The sequence below is a fragment of the Homalodisca vitripennis genome, chromosome 7 (assembly GCF_021130785.1).
Source record: "Homalodisca vitripennis isolate AUS2020 chromosome 7, UT_GWSS_2.1, whole genome shotgun sequence".
NCBI classification, from domain to species: Eukaryota; Metazoa; Arthropoda; class Insecta; order Hemiptera; family Cicadellidae; genus Homalodisca; species Homalodisca vitripennis.
In genome coordinates, this window is record NC_060213.1 from 19,028,506 (window position 1) to 19,046,942 (window position 18,437).

General features: G+C 29.5%; 1 protein-coding gene across 1 annotated transcript in view; it reads right to left on the reverse strand.

Annotated features, from left to right (window-relative positions):
* LOC124366631 (death-associated protein kinase 1-like) overlaps nt 1–17,978 on the reverse strand; it is a 39,933-nt gene extending 21,955 nt beyond the window's left edge. The window contains exons 1-5 of the mRNA XM_046823228.1: nt 17,862–17,978; nt 10,499–10,701; nt 10,209–10,361; nt 7,224–7,275; nt 286–393 (exon numbers count right to left, since the gene is read on the reverse strand). Coding sequence (XP_046679184.1) covers nt 286–393; nt 7,224–7,275; nt 10,209–10,361; nt 10,499–10,701; nt 17,862–17,978 — 633 coding nt within the window. The remainder of the gene's footprint in view (nt 1–285; nt 394–7,223; nt 7,276–10,208; nt 10,362–10,498; nt 10,702–17,861) is intronic.
* Between the last annotated feature and the right edge of the window lie 459 nt (nt 17,979–18,437).

Genomic DNA, 18,437 nt, shown 5'->3' on the forward strand with positions numbered 1-18,437 from the left:
AAGCAAAATTTTGGATGATAATTTTCCTTGGAGCTTGTTTTGAACAGCTTCCCTAAGGTTTTGTATTAGGAAACATCATTCATTGTGAAAGGTGGTTTTTACGAATCTTTTCATCAACGTTAGCGATCAGATCGTCAGTCACAATGCTCGGACGTGCACTCTTCTCTGATCATGAAAGTTTGTTCTGCCATGCACCACTTCCTGACAGAACTCATTACGTAGGTCCCATACACTTCGCACAGTTCCTGACAAATTTCTACTGTATTCTAAAAAAGCATGTCTCACCTTGTCAGTCTGAGTGAGATCGAGATGAAGAACTTGCTCTACGGCTGCTACATCTCCCGATTGTACAGAGTCAAACAGAGAGAGAGGGCAGGCAATCACATCTGGCACCTGATAAGCACATATTATACATTACCATACGAGAAAATCATAGTCCACATCAAACTAAATACACCCTATTATAGTTTAAAATATGTTTTGACTTGTAAGATCCTCTATCAGTGTAGTATTTAACTACAAAATGCATTCTTACAATGACACCAAAGAGTATTAAAAACTGTGCCATAAAATTCGGTTCACTTTAACACTTCCCACATGTAGATGGATAGATTCGTATGATAGACTTTAACCGAAACGCTAAGCATAATTACATCCGAAATTATACATTGTGTCTCCGAGAGTTTTTAGTTCATAAAAAGCTTTCAGAATGGCAGTCCATGCTTATCGCAGTTGACTAGGTAGTATGTTTAGACCTACATTCTGCGGCAGAGGGAGAGGTGCCCTGCCTTGTGCGACCTACAGAGCCATAAACAAATATATCCGTTGTCTGCCTTGAAAATAAGATAATATTATAGACCTTATCTATGAAGCCTTTGTTAAGAAAATGCTCTAATTATTAGTAGTTTACATCATTTTTTCAGTTTTATTAGATTGTATCATGAATTTGAATTTAGGTAAAATTGACAGTATGAAAAATAGTTATTTTTAGACTTCTACCAATAAATATGCTCATTCTAACTAAATTTCATGGTTTCATATTTTGTTTGCTACCTCTTATAGCATACTTATAATAAAAATTACTTTTGAACTTAAAGAAAAATACATTTTATAGATGTCTTGGCATTAAAAGAAAATTATGGAATTCATTATCAGCGTACAAAGAGTTAATAACGTACTAAGGTAAAATGGGAAAATGATTCACTTCACTGCTAGGAAGTGTTGATAAAATTAGAATGAATCACACATCAATACACTTTGTTATATATTAAAGTAATATTTCATAGAGAGCTGATTTATATTAGACAATATAAATAATGAATAATATTTGTATTTATTTTAAATAGTCTACGATTCTTTTGTGATGCCGTGAAGCACTCTACTCAAATTGAAAAATAATAGGCCTATTAGATTAGCAAGTATTTGTACCTAACCAAGATAACACCTTTTGTGTTGTAATAAATTAAAAAATATCCACAAAAACTTACTTTACAAAATATTTACATGCATTTAGAATAGTAGTGAATTTTAAAATAATATAATTTAATTTACTGAGTGGTGTTTTCAATTTAATAGAAGTCAGAATCTACACAATTTAAAAAGATAAATTTATATTTAGTTGTAAAATACTTAAAAGTTTTAAAATACGATATTTTTGTAATTCTATTGACTCTCTTACAAGCCATCTACTAGAATCTAGTTGTGGAAGTGTTGTTTTTTTTATATTATATTAAACCATCAATTCAATATTAGCACTTATAAATATGTTATCTCTGTATTTCTAATAAATATTTAACAACTGTAAATTACATTCCAATTAAAATCCTAGACTAGATAAGATAACATTACATGTGTTTTCAATAGACCATTTATGGTAAATAATCATTTGTTTTATAAATGTTACATAAGTTAACTTATAATGTTTTTAATTTTGTATTTTAAATTCTTTTGGTAATAACGTTTAACCAAACAAATATAAATAAATATAATAAAACATAGTAATCATCCATTAAAAATACTGTTATTATAATAAATGTTGGGGTAACATGTATAACACTTTTTTTTGTAGCCAATGAATAAGTCTTGTACTTCCTGTCAATTTGCCATTTTGTTTAAAAGTTTCAGTACAGCATATTATCTTTATTTTACATTTTATAAAATGTTTTACAAATTCATACTTATACATATATTTTTTGCTATCATGAATTATGCTAAAAATATTATTATAGAGGAACCAGGCAAATCAGAAGTTCCAATTTTACAATCTTTTATAACAGTGATTAATTTCATTTTTTGTTTGTGTGAGACAATTTTTCTTTTCTTATATAACATAACTAAATTCTTAATTTTATTCTGAAAAGCTACACATTACATATTTTTTAAGCCCTTGTGGACAGATGTGGATAGAGATTATATTCTATGACAGGACAGTATGTTATATGAAACAATTTTTATAAAAAAGAACCAAAATAATCTAGTAAACAACGAACCTGGGCCTTTTCAAAATTCACTGTTACTTTATTTGATCTAACTAAATATCAACTTTATTTTATATATATACATATAACATACTGTCCTGTCATAGAATATTATCTCTTTGTATTTTTAATGACATGTTTTTATTTAGTACAAAATTGTGTATGTTATTAATGTTATTATTACTTTTATTCAGTTGTGTGGGTCCGAAGATGTTCTCATTGAGTACGAAAGGTCTCACAAAAATAAAAACTTATATTATTGGAGAGTTTTTTTAAATTAATATGTCAAGGATATTTTGTTTTATTAAACATTATTTATAAAATACATATATAATATTATAAATAGCATATTATTTGCTTTAAACATCGTTATATTTTCTCGTATTATTATATTTTGACAAACTATTTACCAATCCAAACCCTTGCTAGGATTTTTTTGAAATGTACTTTTTTGAAACAGAGAATTAAATATATTAATAGTTTACATGTTTTCGAATCTGTACTTTTCATCACATAAACTTTACTGTAAAAAAATACAATTTGGAATTATGCAGGAAATGAGTTTTTTTTATTTTCAAATGATTTAAAGAATCAAAAATAGCTTAAAGAAATATTCAAATCAAATTTAAAGGAGCATTTAAAAGAATTGGCATTATATTTACTTGAAGAGTTTTAATGAATTACTTAAGTTACAACATTGTTATTTTAATAAATTGTCAAATTGTGAACTTTAATCCTAATATACTTGTAATTGAGTTATTTTTTTAACGGATGAATAAAGAGAATTTTGATTTGATTTGATACTAATTTTACAATAAAACATTCACTTTCAACATACAAAAGTCAACCAATACTACAGTATCATCAATTTACCAGATAAATCATTTGTAAAGAGACTATGTTACATAAAAAAATTAAAATATATTCTGACCTGTATGTCTACTTTCATTTTGCAAATAAATCTGAGAGAAAGTTGAAGAAAGTAGCATGCCACCAACAGTACAGTAAGATACTGAGGTCTGGCTGGTTAGGCCCTTGGTCTGTTGAAGCCTGCAGAGTTGATAAGCTTATCAAGAGCAAAGGTCGCCGACTCTTTGTCACAACAAGGTCTTATGTTGATTTTAGAGAAAGTTTTCTGCACTGATTCATTCTTGAGAATAGTAAACAGAAAGAGTTTACCACATGTTAAATCTTGTATAAAGTCTAACATCAACATTTGTCTGTGAAATGTTTAAAAACATCAAATACTTTAGTTCTCACTATATTTAGTAGTGAATTGGTAAATAATTGGCCTAGTTTGCCAATCGTGAATTTAAAATTACTTTAAACAGCAAATATAGTGAAACTGGTTATAATACAAAACAAATTTTTTTCACTATCTACAGTACAGAAAAATGTATAGTGATGGTTTACAAAATCGGTTTTCATTTTGAGTAAAAATATATTTGTTTCGGAATCCCCGATCCAATAATTATGGTTTTTGCAAAAAATAAAACCATTGTATGTGTGTTTGTATATATAAATTATCATTAAATGAACAATTTAATTTTGGCCAAACTTGTCTGTGATTGCGCTTGGTGAATAGTAAATTTTGTGTTTATTGTTTTAATTCAAATATTGTGACAGATCAATAATTTGTGGTACAAATTTCAAACGAGTCCGTGGCGAATTGGTGAGCAATATTACAGTCCATTAAATTCTCTTGATTTAGTATTGTTGCTAATTATGATGTCCAAACCACATGTGAACATTAAAATAAATTAATAGATAAAATATAAATTAACTGTACACTGTAGTAGAATCAGGTAATTAAATTGTGACAGTTAAAAAAGGTTGTTTTATTTTATAAGCATTATAAACTGAGATATCAACATTTTAAAGTAGTAGTTTAGGACAGAGATTGAAAGTGGAGGGATCTACTTCCGTTATCTCCTGCTCTCGCCCTACGTCTCTCTTTCCTTCAATGGCTATGTAATTGAAAACACCTGGTATTGATATGGAAGCAAATATATATTGTCAAAACTTGTTTCAGAATTATTGCTTCGTCATGAAATGAAAAATGAATTAATGTACATTTCGATAAATAGTATAACAGACAAATTTCTCTGTGAGCAGTCGTAATTTTTAATAAATTATGAAAATTAATAAGCTTGCACATCCACATGTTGAACAATTCATAACAATAAAGTGTTTATTTAAAAGTGAGTGAGTACACCACAATACACATATCACAAAAGGTGAGTACATTAGATAAATAGTTGAACTCTTATGCAAGTTTGACATGTTGAAATTTAACACTATGTGACTTTATGAAACCTTGTGACAATTTGCATTACTGTACTGGTATTTACAGTTAAAATCCATACAATACAAAATATATTATTTTTAACTTAGCTTCAACTGTTGCAAGATTACTCTTTTGAAATTGTTCCTATAAACTCAGTACTAGGTAAATATATCCTGCGCTTGTTTTCAGTTAAAAGCAAAAATTTGAATTTTCTTCTGCAATCTGTATACATTGGATTCTCAAAGAAGTGTACAATTTTACATCGAAAGTGATTGTATTTCTACGAGTGATTTCAAATTTTCCTATGATATTTCTAATTCACACATTATTTATAACAAGAAACCAAAAGAATAATTACAAATAATATGCCCATTTTGTACAAAAATCTTGAAAACTTTTAAAGTGAAAGAATCTACGTAGTGGTGTGACTTGAAGTGAGTGAGGGAGTGTATTGGACTGTACACACAACACGAGAGAAATGCAAGTTATGCGTGTGATAACGCCACTCCACACTGACGACAGAATAACAAACCAAGGACAAAGAGAAATCAATAAATGGCCAGCCAGCCCTCTTTACTTAGCTCCCTTATATAACCCAATGTGCCTTAACTATTTAACACTTTCACTGCCGCTTCCTAATTTTAACAACTTTCTTACAATGCCGCCCGATTTAATGATGTAAAAAAATAACATATACATTTTTATCCAATTATAAGAAAACCATGGGACTTGCATTTTTTTAAAGCTGAGCTCTCTTCCTCTTTCTACACAAATTCTCATGCATAAATATTTTCAAACAGAAAGTCTAGTTTTAAATCTTAAAAACAATGTATAAAAAAAATCTTGTTTGTAAAAAATAATAAGTTGACCAAAAACATCACCATGTACTAGTCTATAACATAAATATATTTCTCATGATTATTTGCTGTGTTCAACATTTTCATTAATGTCACTAAAGCTACACATATATACAATTGAAATCCACTTATGTTTAAATATTCTTTTTTAGTGTGGAAAGTCTTGAAGATGGTTCTCTTCACATGGCAATTTTGCACTCGCTACACTGATAGGAAGTGTCTCTTCTTGCAGCCTTGCCTGATTGTTTATTTAGTTATCAAAGAGCATAATAAAAGTTTGTATTACTATTTTTATTATATTTGTTATTTGAGTAAAAAAACAGTGTCGAAAAACGTATTTGCATCTCCAAAAAGTCCATTGGTAGTAAAATCAGGATCATTATGTGTGTCATCTTGGAGTAAATCATCACTTTTACTGTCATACAGACAAAAAATTTGGAAAACCAACAACAAATGGCCGACACGATGACGAGTTCGTAAACAAACCACTTTTTTCCGATATTCCAGATGACTGCCAACAACATTTCATAGATCATAATCCATAGAGTAAGATATAAAAACATGAAAAGAGCGAACAACTATCAATGTTGAAGTCTAAATATGTTTAAATGTATTTTAATTATTGTAAAAGTAGACACCGTCAAAAGACGCTGTCGGCTGTCTATAGAATTCAATGCGCGATGTCAAATGACTTTTGTCACAGTTAAAGTGTTAACCTGGAAGAAAGAAATTATTGTCTCTTAGAACTCGTATGCCCATTTTTTTAAAGTCTCATCAAAGTGCCGCATGCACACTGCTTTGTTTTTGTATTATTGTATATTATTGATTATTAAATTCTTTAACTATACATATACATATTCATATATATAGAAAAACTTTATCAAAGCAATGTAATAATTTGCTATCATGTGTTTTTTATGGTTTTAAATTTTTTTAATGTAAAAAAAATCACTTTAAAGCCTTAAAACTACAATAAATAATAAAACAACTCTATGTATTCCCTTTACTTGCTTATTTTATCTTAAAGGCAGTCTCATATTCATGCCAGTATAATTTCACCTTTGTTTTGCAAGTAGGGGTTACGGGTTTGTCTGTAGTCATGATAAAAACTTTGTTTTAGCAAATATACCTAATTAGATTATGTATTCACATATTATTTATTTGGAACAATAGAACTTTAAAATGTGGTACATTTATACAAAATTACATATTAAATCAAAATGTAACATTTCCCATGCATAAAATATTTTTAAATTTAATGATTTTTTATGATCAAACTTAAATATTCAGACATAAAATTTATTTTTTTCAATATATTGAAAAAATTGTATTTTATTTTCATTTTTATAGGTAAAACTTATATTCAGTAGAATATAAGTAAAATCTTTCAGTAGAATATATTATAAGTAAAAAATAACGCCTAAAACCAGAGCTTTTGAATAAATAATTATATAGATACGATTTTTCCCCAAAAGCATACAAAATTGCACATTTTTAATGTACTGAGTTTTTGAAACATGGAAAAAAATATAAAAAATTATTTTACATCAAAAATTTTTGCCTGATGCTAAAAGTACTGTATTGATATTAATGAATACATACCTGAGGTTGAATCCATTGATGTTTTAGACATTGAGCAACAGTATTCCGTTCTCTGTAAAAAAAGGGCATTAGGAATTATATAATATTTTGAGTAATAAAATAATAATACATGTTGGTAAAATCTTTCTCGTATTCATTGACCTCTTGCACAAATCATAAGTATAAACCAGAAAATCAATTTAAATCATTAGTCTAAAGAATTCGCTGAAAAAAAGGTGTCTAGTTGTAAAATAAATAAACAAGCCCAAATTACAGAACTAAAACAATCTTAATTTTTAATTAATATACTATTTTAAACTGTTACATGGAATTTTGATGATCATAGATTTTATACATAAAGTAATGTATTGTTTGTATTCAAAGATGAGAGATTTAATTAAGGTTTTAATGTATTAAATACTGTTTAAGTTTACTTGAAAGTTTTGGGGGGGGGGGAAATACAATTTAATACTTTATGGTATTTTGTTATAAGAAATAATTTATGTGTGATGAGGTTTTTGAAAAAAGTACCAATCAATGAGAAGAGTTTTCCAGTTTATTACGTTGACAGTTACCTTAAATATTTTATCTCCCACTCTGGACTAGGCTGTAACTGTCACTCAATAAATTTACAACTAGACTGTAAGCATTTTTTTATCTGCAAAATGTTTTATTAAACGTGATGTTTGAGGTTTTAAATTCAATATGATTCATATTTTTATTAATGCAGATTCAACCCTTTGAGTGCCAAGCATTTTTGAGGGATGGTGCTGTCAGTTCCAAGCATTTATGACAGGTCACCTCTCTCAGTGCCAAGCACTCTTTTGGTGTTTGTGTAGTGTTTAGCCAAATAACTCATAACAAATAATTTTCTAAATAATACATATAATGAGATAATTTTGCTTTTATTATGTAGTAGTGAAAGTAGGCTATAAATTGTAATGAATGACAAAACTTTTAAAATTAAAAAATTAATAGAAAAAAAGCTAAATATTTTAATTTTTCCAAACTTTGGAATACAAATGTTTTAATTTTATTATCTTAATTTATTTGTTTTATCTATCTTTATATTGTTCCTTCCTTATGTACATAGGAATAAACATTTCAAAAAGGTAAGTATTCATATAACTGAGTTTTGATTTTTTATAACTGAGTCTTAATTTTTTTTGTATTTGTGTAGTGTTTCACAAAATAATTCACAACCCCTTTAAAATTAAACATAATGGGAAGGTTTTTTTTTTTTTTGTTTTATTGTGTTGAGGGGAAAGTAGGATATTACTTATAACATTTATTTAAATGATAAAATATTTTTTAATTAAAAATTATACAACCAATTTTTATTTTTTATGTATTGATAAAGTAAAATTTTAATTTTTTGATCTTAATACATTTTTATGCAACTTTTTTATTGTTCCCTATGTAATTAGGAACAATTATAAGTACTAAGTTTCAAAAAAGTAAGTATCTATAATACTGAGTATGATTTTTCTTATATATTAGTGCAAAATATTGAAAATCTGCAATCGCAAAAATATTGTCTCTCATAATTTGGCACATAGCTCTTACCAGTTGTAATAAATTAAATCGAGATAGACTTTATTTGATTTATTATGTATGAAATCAGACTAAGTACAATGCCATAGCATTGCTTATGTCATATCACATGTCATAATCACATATTGCTTATGGCTTGATATTATGGGGCCATTCTGTAGCAGTGTCAGATCTGTTAATAATCCAAAAAAAGGTTATTAGAACCATTTGTCATGCTGCACCATTAGATCATTGCAAAGGCCTATTTATACAATTACAAATACCTACCATAATTAATCTCTACATTTACCATATTATATTATACACTAAAAGCTAACCTCAGAAACTTTTTCATTAGAAATCAATTTCATACACACAACACCAGAAATAAAAATAAGCTTGACATTCCTCAACATCGACTGACCAAATTTGGAACATCCCATATGGTAAATTGTGTAAGATTTTTCAACAAGCTTCCAGAAATTGCTCATGTTACTCCCATAACTAATTTAAAAAGAAAATTTTATTTGTGGCTTTTAAATAATCCATTTTATTCAATTGACGAGTTTTTAAATATGGATGTCAATATTCAGTTTTAAATCATTGGGTTTTAATTTTAAACTATATATTTATTTTACAACTGTAAGGTAAATGTTTTTGAGTCTCTTAAATCTGTTTTGTGGTTTTCAATGATGGTTTGTTTCTATATTAGTATGTTTTATACTAAAAGTGTATTGACAATGCCTATTTCATTGTATATATGATCAACGGCAATAAATATCTTATGTCTTATTGTAACAGAATAATAAATATTCAAAAAGCTGATCTAGTCGGTACTCAGCACCTTTGGGAAATACTCACAGGCATCTCATTGGCTCTTGGCACTCAAAGAGTTAATATTCAGTCAACATTTTGTAGAAGGTTGTCGTGTCGTATAAGGATATATAAAAATGAGTTATGGAATGACTATAATAGAAATAATTAATTTTTACAACATATACAACATCTTGTTTATATAAAGGTCCCTGTTAAAAGTTTTGTCAACTATTGATTGTAAACAGTTGGACCACTTCCAACTAGGAAATTTCAAATTCACCACAGCATGAAAATGGCTCAGTTATATATTTCCAATTACTCCTATAAAAAGTCACATAGGTAGTTTTGTCCAAATTTAGATTTAGGTTATTTTTAATAAAATATTGTGAGAGATGTGTCAAATTAATTATTATTTAGCCTAATTTCGATGTTTTCCAAGAAGAGGCATTTATATTTATACTTGTATCACTCGCGAGGTTGTGGTATCTCTCTACCTGAACATCATAGTTTGTGAAAGTCATCTGTGCAGCAAATGAATAAACTTGGACTTAGAATGTACTATCGTTAAGCTAATTGCAATGATATATAATAATTATTTGTACTTTCACAATAATATGATACTGCATTATGTAACCTAAACAGATTTTTTTTTAGTACCTGGGTAGTTTTTTCAATAATTTTGAAATAAAGTCTTTAGCAAGAGAGCTTATGTCTGCAAACGAACTGTGGTCGAACGAGTACGATCCAGTCGATACATTCGTGTACGTCTGTTGTTTGTCCTCGCCCAAGAACGGAGAAGAGCCACTCAACCTGAAAGAGAAAATCACTAAATTACTACATCGCTCATTGTTTGAATCGTTAAAACCACACCGTACATTACTGCTTATGTCAACTCGGAAATGTACAGTGTTCTATCACTAGCGTAGTAGGATTAGGGAGTAACTTACAGAATGTAGGTGATCACACCGATGGCCCACATGTCGGTCGCGAGAGAGAGCGTTTCGAAATTGACTACTTCAGGGGCGACAAACTCAGGAGTGCCAAAAACTGTTTTAATTTCGGATACTGCGTCGAGCTCTTGAGACAGCCCGAAGTCAATGACTTTGATTGTAGGCAGTGGAGTCTTTTCCACAAGAAGTATATTCTCGGGCTGAAACACATATCAGGATATATTTAAATTTAATCACTGACAAAAAAATGTTTCATTGATTAAAGTTTGCTATCATAACCTCTTTCATTTTAGAGATTTATATCTGTATTTTAAACTTCTATAGGTCGTTTCAAAATCAAATTTTAAAAGTAAGTTAATGAAATTTTAAAAAGTATTGATGATAAAATACCTTCTCTAAATAACATTAAAATTATTTGGAAAACATCAAGACGACAAGTATTGAAATAAAAGAGAGCCTAGTGTTTTTCAGTAAGCGATATGATGAAATTGAAACACAACGCATATGTTTGCCGAAAATAGAAAAGAATATTACCAAGCTGCAACAAACAAGTCAGACTAAAACAAACAAACTGAAGAAATATGTGAAAGGCAAGGAGAGGATATGGTTGAGCAGATTGTTGTCAATATAGCTAAGAAGTTGGGAATACTGTAGAACTGAAAAAAGGAAGATATAGAGGTGGCTCATCGACTCCTGAAGACACACACAAACGTCCTGCAACAATAATTGTTCAGATCATGAGAATAAAGAAGAGAGGAAGGAGTTTATTATGGCCCGGAAGAGAATTGTAACAATCCTGAGACAATGGGAAATATGGTGGACAAATTTATGTGATTGAAAATTTATCCACATACTACCATAATTTGCTGTTGAAAGCAAAGCAAAGTGGAGGGGAATTATATCTTAAGTAAATTTTTATTTAAAAATGGTAATGGTGTTGTCAAAGTGAGGGATACAGGCACAAGTAAAGTTCTTTTAGATTAAGAGGGTATCTGACTTGGATAGGATGTGATAACTAGTTAATTATGGAACCTTTAATTTATTTTTAGTTTTTTTTCATGGAAAGAGACATAACCAATCTAGAAGATCAAATTAATTACAGATCCTTTGATGATATTTTGTGTTTTGAAAATCATTGTGTACAATGTACTATTGGTAATGTTTGTTTAACACTTCATGTAAATATAAGATCTGTAAAAGAAAACTGGGATTAGTTTTTGGGTTATTTTGGGAATTATCTTAAAAACATTGGTTGTCATTATTTTAACAGAAGTTAACATAAAGTATGACCTGATAGAACTGTTCGAGTTGACCTGAAGCAAGAACAGGTGGAGGAATAGTTTCACTTGGCTACTGGCTGTAAAGTGACTTTGTCGATGAGTGCAAAAACTTAATAAGTCAATAAATATTATTATTATTATTTGTAAAAGAGAATTTAATCTATGAACAGGTGAAAATGTTATGAGGGAATTCTTTTAAATGTGAGAAAAAATTAGTGTTAAATTTAAATATTCTGGCACTATATAGAACTCCTATTTTCAAAATGTCTGTCTGTATGAAGTTTTTAACTGATTTGGAAAACATAATTCATGAAAGAGTAAATGAAAAACTTGTTGGTTATAGGAGATATCAATAAATAAATACAAAATTAAGACACTACAAAACAGTTGCTCTGCCACAAATTACATACGCAAGTGAAACAATATTTAAAACAACAAATACTATTGCAATAGATAAGGTTCTTAAGATGGAGAGAAGAATAGTCAGAACTTGCTTAAACAAAAAACTATCAAGTAGACGGAGTTTGGAGACTAGCTTCCAATGAAACAGTCTACAAAAATATAGAACCCATTACAAGTATAATTAAAAAGAAACGAATATCATTCCTGGGGCATTTGTTAAGAACACCTGAAAATAGAATTAGCAGGAAAATAGTAGAAAAACTGTGGTATAGTAAAAGTGACATTAAATGGATCACAGAATTAAAGGAAGATATGAGAGAGTTACAAATTACAGTAGAGGATTTAAAACACAAGACAAACACATTGAAGATATTGAATGACAAACACTCTACACTACAGCTGAAAAGAAACAAACAACGAATAGGAAGAGTGGTTCCGGAGGAGGAAAGGAAATTACGCTCGGAAAGGATGAAGAAATATTGGGTGGATAAAAGAAGAAAGACTAGAAAATATAAAGTGACTAAAGTGGTCCAATGTAGGCCATAAAATTATAAATAAAATAAATAAAAAATAAATATAGGAGATATCAATATGTACTTGAAAGATCTAAAATTTTTAAAAGTTCAAAATTATAAAAACTTAATATAAATGGATTTACAGGAGAAGTTTTGGGAAACAGACTGGCCAGGTCCTGTCTTGATAACGCTTATCTCAAGGCTGATACGGCTACCACAGAGGTTTTCTTACTAAAGTTGGAACTGGCTGACCACTATACTTGCCTTATCAATGTACAACCTGACATTGGGTCCTTTCCACATCACAGAAATCTGTCTACATATTGAAGGATTGATAGAAAAATGCTAAAAGAAGTATTATTTGAGTGTGATTGGACCGTAAGGTACGGTCCAGTCATGACACATTATTTAGGTAATTATGTAATTAACAATTTTAGCAAAGCATATGAAAAATGTACAGACACACTTGTAAAAAGACCACAGACAAGAGACAAAACCCCCATAGACCACAGAAAATACAATCAAAATGATGATAAACAGGGATAATTTGTTTGAAAATTTAAACAGTCTGTCAATATCTTGTTTATTAAAAATGAATACAGAAAGTTACACAACTTAATCAATAAAGGATTCCTAAGAGGAAAAAGGCAGTATTACATAGAATTTTTAAATAAATGTAAAATAATAATAATAAACAGAGGAAGCTTAAAAGAATTTGAGGTTTGTGAGAATATTAGAATTGAAGACATCAAAGAATGTGAGAGCGTAGTTTCACCCTTAACTACTAAAATGATTAACACATTAATTAAAAGTGAAAAATTTCCAGATAACCATAAAACTGCAATAGTAGGACCAATATACAAGAGAGATGCTTACAACGAATTTAAGAACTACCATCCTATATCGATATTATCTGTATTAGATAAAATATTTTAAAGATATGTTGGCGATTATTTAACATTATAAAAACCTATATGTTGAGGAGTACTTGTAGAAAAAAATTATAATATTAAGCCAATACACTTATCAAATAAGTGAAGGCACTAATGATCTATAAAGTGTTTTTTCAGATTTTTCAAATAATACATTAAATGAGAAAAAGACACATGCTTATGACTTTTGTTGATTTTTCTAAAGTGTTCCAGATGAGCTTAAAACTGCAATAGTAGGACCAATATACAAGAGAGATTACAAAGAATTTAAGAACTATCGTCCTATATTGATATTATCTGTATTAGATAAAACAATTTTAAAGATATATTGGCGATTATTTAACATTATAAAAACCTATATGTTGAGGAATACTGGTAGAAAAAAATTATAATATTAAGCCAATACACTTATCAAATAGGTGAAGGCACTAATGATCTATAAAGTGTTTTTCAGATTTTTCAAATAATACATTAAATGAGAAAAAGACACATGCTTATGACTTTTGTTGATTTTTCTAAAGTGTTCCAGATGAGCTTAAAACTGCAATAGTAGGACCAATATACAAGAGAGATTACAAAGAATTTAAGAACTATCGTCCTATATTGATATTATCTGTATTAGATAAAACAATTTTAAAGATATATTGGCAATTATTTAATATTATAAAAACTTATATGTTGTGGAATATTGGTAGAAAAAAATTATAATATTAAGCCAATACACTTATCAAATAGGTGAAGGCACTAATGATCTATAAAGTGTTTTTCAGATTTTTCAAATAATACATTAAATGAGAAAAAAGACACATGCTTATGACTTTTGTTGATTTTTCTAAAGTGTTCCAGATGAGCTTAAAACTGCAATAGTAGGACCAATAAACAAGAGAGATTACAAAGAATTTAAGAACTATCGTCCTATATTGATATTAGCTGTATTAGATAAAACAATTTTAAAGATATATTGGCAATTATTTAATATTATAAAAACTTATATGTTGAGGAATACTGGTAGAAAAAAATTATAATATTAAGCCAATACACTTATCAAATAGGTGAAGGCACTAATGATCTATAAAGTGTTTTTCAGATTTTTCAAATAATACATTAAATGAGAAAAAGACACATGCTTATGACTTTTGTTGATTTTTCTAAAGTGTTCCAGATGAGCTTAAAACTGCAATAGTAGGACCAATATACAAGAGAGATTACAAAGAATTTAAGAACTATCGTCCTATATTGATATTAGCTGTATTAGATAAAACAATTTTAAAGATATATTGGCAATTATTTAATATTATAAAAACTTATATGTTGTGGAATATTGGTAGAAAACAAGATTATAACATTAAGTCAATACGCTTATCAAAGAGGCACCAATAATCTTTCAAGTGATTTTTCAGATTTTGCAAATAGTACACTAAATGAGGAATAACACAAACTTATGACTTTTGTTGGTTTTTCTAAAGCGTTCGACTCCCTAAAGCACTGCAAAATACTTTAAGTACTTGGAATTAATGGATATATTTGAAAGATTGGTTCAGAAGTCATTTCGAAAATAGGAAATTAGTTGTTAAAATCAACGACACGTATAGCAGAGCAATCATAAATTTAGGAGTATCATAGGGGAGTATTTTGGGACAATTACTATATTTGTTGTATGTACATGAAGTACCAAATTTGAAGAAATATGCAAAAGTATAAAGGTACGCAGATGACACTGCTCTTGTAGTAGCCCATGAAAATGTATTAGAAGCAGAAAAACAATTGCAGCATGACTTTACTAAACTAACAATGTGGTGCCACGATTATGGATCAGTTATGAAAGGAAAAAAAATCAAAAGTCATGCATATTATTATTCCCCACTGGTCCGACTATTTACATATTAATGTCTGTAGTTGTGATGTGTTAGAACAAATTGTAAAACTTTTGTTATTTAGGGGTAACAATAGACAAACTTTTAAAATAGGATTTTCATACGAATAAAATATGTCAATGATTAAAAAAGATTATGTCTGGGAAAATTCTGTTATTTAAAACAATATCTACCATATAATACTTTACATCTAATACACACATTTTTATGTGATCAATCATAAAATATGTAATTAGATCATGGGAAAGTGTAGTATACACAAGGTTATTACAAGTAGAAGACTTACAAAGGATTTTAAAAATTACATTGCCTGATCGTACGAGAGATTACATAAGAGAGGAGATCACAGTGTTTCATACTATACAAACTTTGCCAGTCAACAAATTATTCTTTTTCATTCTTTTGAATATAAGACTATTAGCATCCACAAATAATATTCAAGGAAAAATACTATGTGGTGCCTTAACAATGGCTACAGTAAAAGAATCAGGGATGGATTAACTCCAACAATTTTCAATAGGTTATCTGAGGAACTTCAATATTGTAATACATATAAGCAAGTAACGGTTAAAATAAAGCAGTTTTAATTATGAATAATATTCATATTTGAAGCTCAAACACATTACTGTTGTTGGCGTTGTTAATTTAAATAAGTTGCTATTAAATATAAATTATTGTATTGTTTTATAAATAATTGTATTTGTTATATGAGAGAACTTGTCAAACGCATTAAAATTTTGACATTATTGTCTTTATATATACAACAATGCCTACTTTACCTACGAGCTAATTTAGATAAAGTAAACCTACGGATAAATATTCACAATTATGAAACAATAAGTTGTAACAATATCAACCTACCTCAAACTAGACTAGCTAAAACCGACAAAAGCCCAATGATGATGGCTATTAGACTATACAATAAGTTACCATTAGATATAAGGATGCTAAGTGATATGGAATTTAAAGCTAAACTAAATTATTTTCTTTGTAAAAGATCATTCTATTCGGTGGAAGAGTACAACTCAACAGTGTGGATGAAGCAAAACTTTTAGAATGTTCATTGTTTTACAAAAGTTGTAACATTGTATTAACATGCCAATGTATTTGTGTGGAATATTTTTTTGCAGAATAAAATTCTTATCTTATTGTTAAAAAAATAGTAATATTGTTAGATTAATTATAGTTAAAAATTGTCAAGTTCTTGTTTGTAACGCTTTATAAATATGTTTAATTTATTTTCTATTTTTATCCTGTTCTTCATTGAAATCTGTGTTGTTATAACTTTTAAAATGTTGCCATGTTATTTTTGTACATAATTTATTGTTGCTAATTTAAAGTTTATTAATTTTGTTACATAATTTCTTGTTACTAATTTATTATACATTTTATCATAATTATTTTAACAGTTAATTGTTAATACTAATAACAGAAAATCATTTGTTTCTTAATAATTAATTAGAGGCTGCTAATGAGCAAAAATCAACCACATCAAAATAAAGAGTGATTATTCAACATCTGAATCTCATATCTCATATTTGTTATCTCAGAATGTGAACATAAGTTTTGTGATTTTTTTAACCTTACTAGGTTCTTCTATCACAGAATTGCAGTACTTAAAATAACCTGTTACAAGGATTCCAACAAAACGGAAATCACATTAAACATAATGTTTATGATGATAAGAGTAGGGAAAAACACATCTGCAAAAAAGTTCTCAATTATTGTCTCAGCATATGAGAGAAGTGTTGATAATCAATCCAAGGTTTTTCCACTCGTAAGACAATGTAATATAACGGCAAGGTAATATATCACCGTAAGCTGATCATAGATAAGCCACTAATGGAGTCTTCCCCCCCCCCCCACCCCCCCCCCCTCCCACTCCCCCCCCCCCCCCCCCACCCAGCCCCTCCGCCCCCCCCCACCCCGCCCCCCCCCCTCCACCCCCCCCCCCCCTCCCCCCCGCCGAGGGTTTGGAAGGCTTGTCTGCAGCTTTGTTAATGTTCAAGGTCAGCGAGGATTCTAATGGCTTTTTTCTGCAGGACGAGCACCTTGTTGAGGTTTCCGACAGAGGATCCGCCCCATACAGCAATCCCATACCTCACATGGGTTTCTACTAATGAATAGTAGGCTGTTTTGGCATTTTCTAAGTTTCCAATCCATTTTATGCGCCGAACAGCATAAATACCTATGCTGATTTTTTTGCAAAGGCCATCCACATGCTCTGTCCAGCCGAGATTTCCATCCAGGATGATTCCAAGGAATTTAACATGGTTTTCAATTTCTACGTCAGGTATTTTTGGAATGTAGTCTTTTCTTTTACTAAAGTTAATCTATATGGTTTTTGATGGATTTACAGCCAGGTCATTTTTCCTGCAGTATGTCAGTGCTTTGCGGAGGGAGTTGCAGGCGGTTGCATGTACTCCTTCTGCAGTGTCATCCTTTATTAAGAGTGTTGTGTCATCACCATACATTACACAGTTGGTATTGTGATCTTGGATGTATGCTGGGAAGTCATTGACAAATAAGACAAAGATGACTGGGCCCAGGACTGATCCTTGTGGCACTCCACGTGTGACTGGTTGTGGGTTTGACTGGTAGGTGTTTTTATGGCCAAGTGTAATGTTCTTTATTTCAACTACCTGTGTTCGCCCTGACAGATAGCTCATAAACCAGTTGTTTGCTATGCCAGTAATGCCAAGAGATTTAAGTTTTTCTGATATGAGGTCATGTCCTAAACAGTCAAAAGCTTTGCTATAGTCGAGGAGGAGAACAGAGATTTATTTTCCTTTGTCTATTTGGTCAATTATGTATTCTACTAAGCTGATGATAGCTGATGTTGTTGATTTACCTTTAAGAAATCCATGTTGGCAGTTAGTAACTATGTTATGCTGCTCTAGTTAGGTCATAAGTCTATTGAGTACTACTTTTTC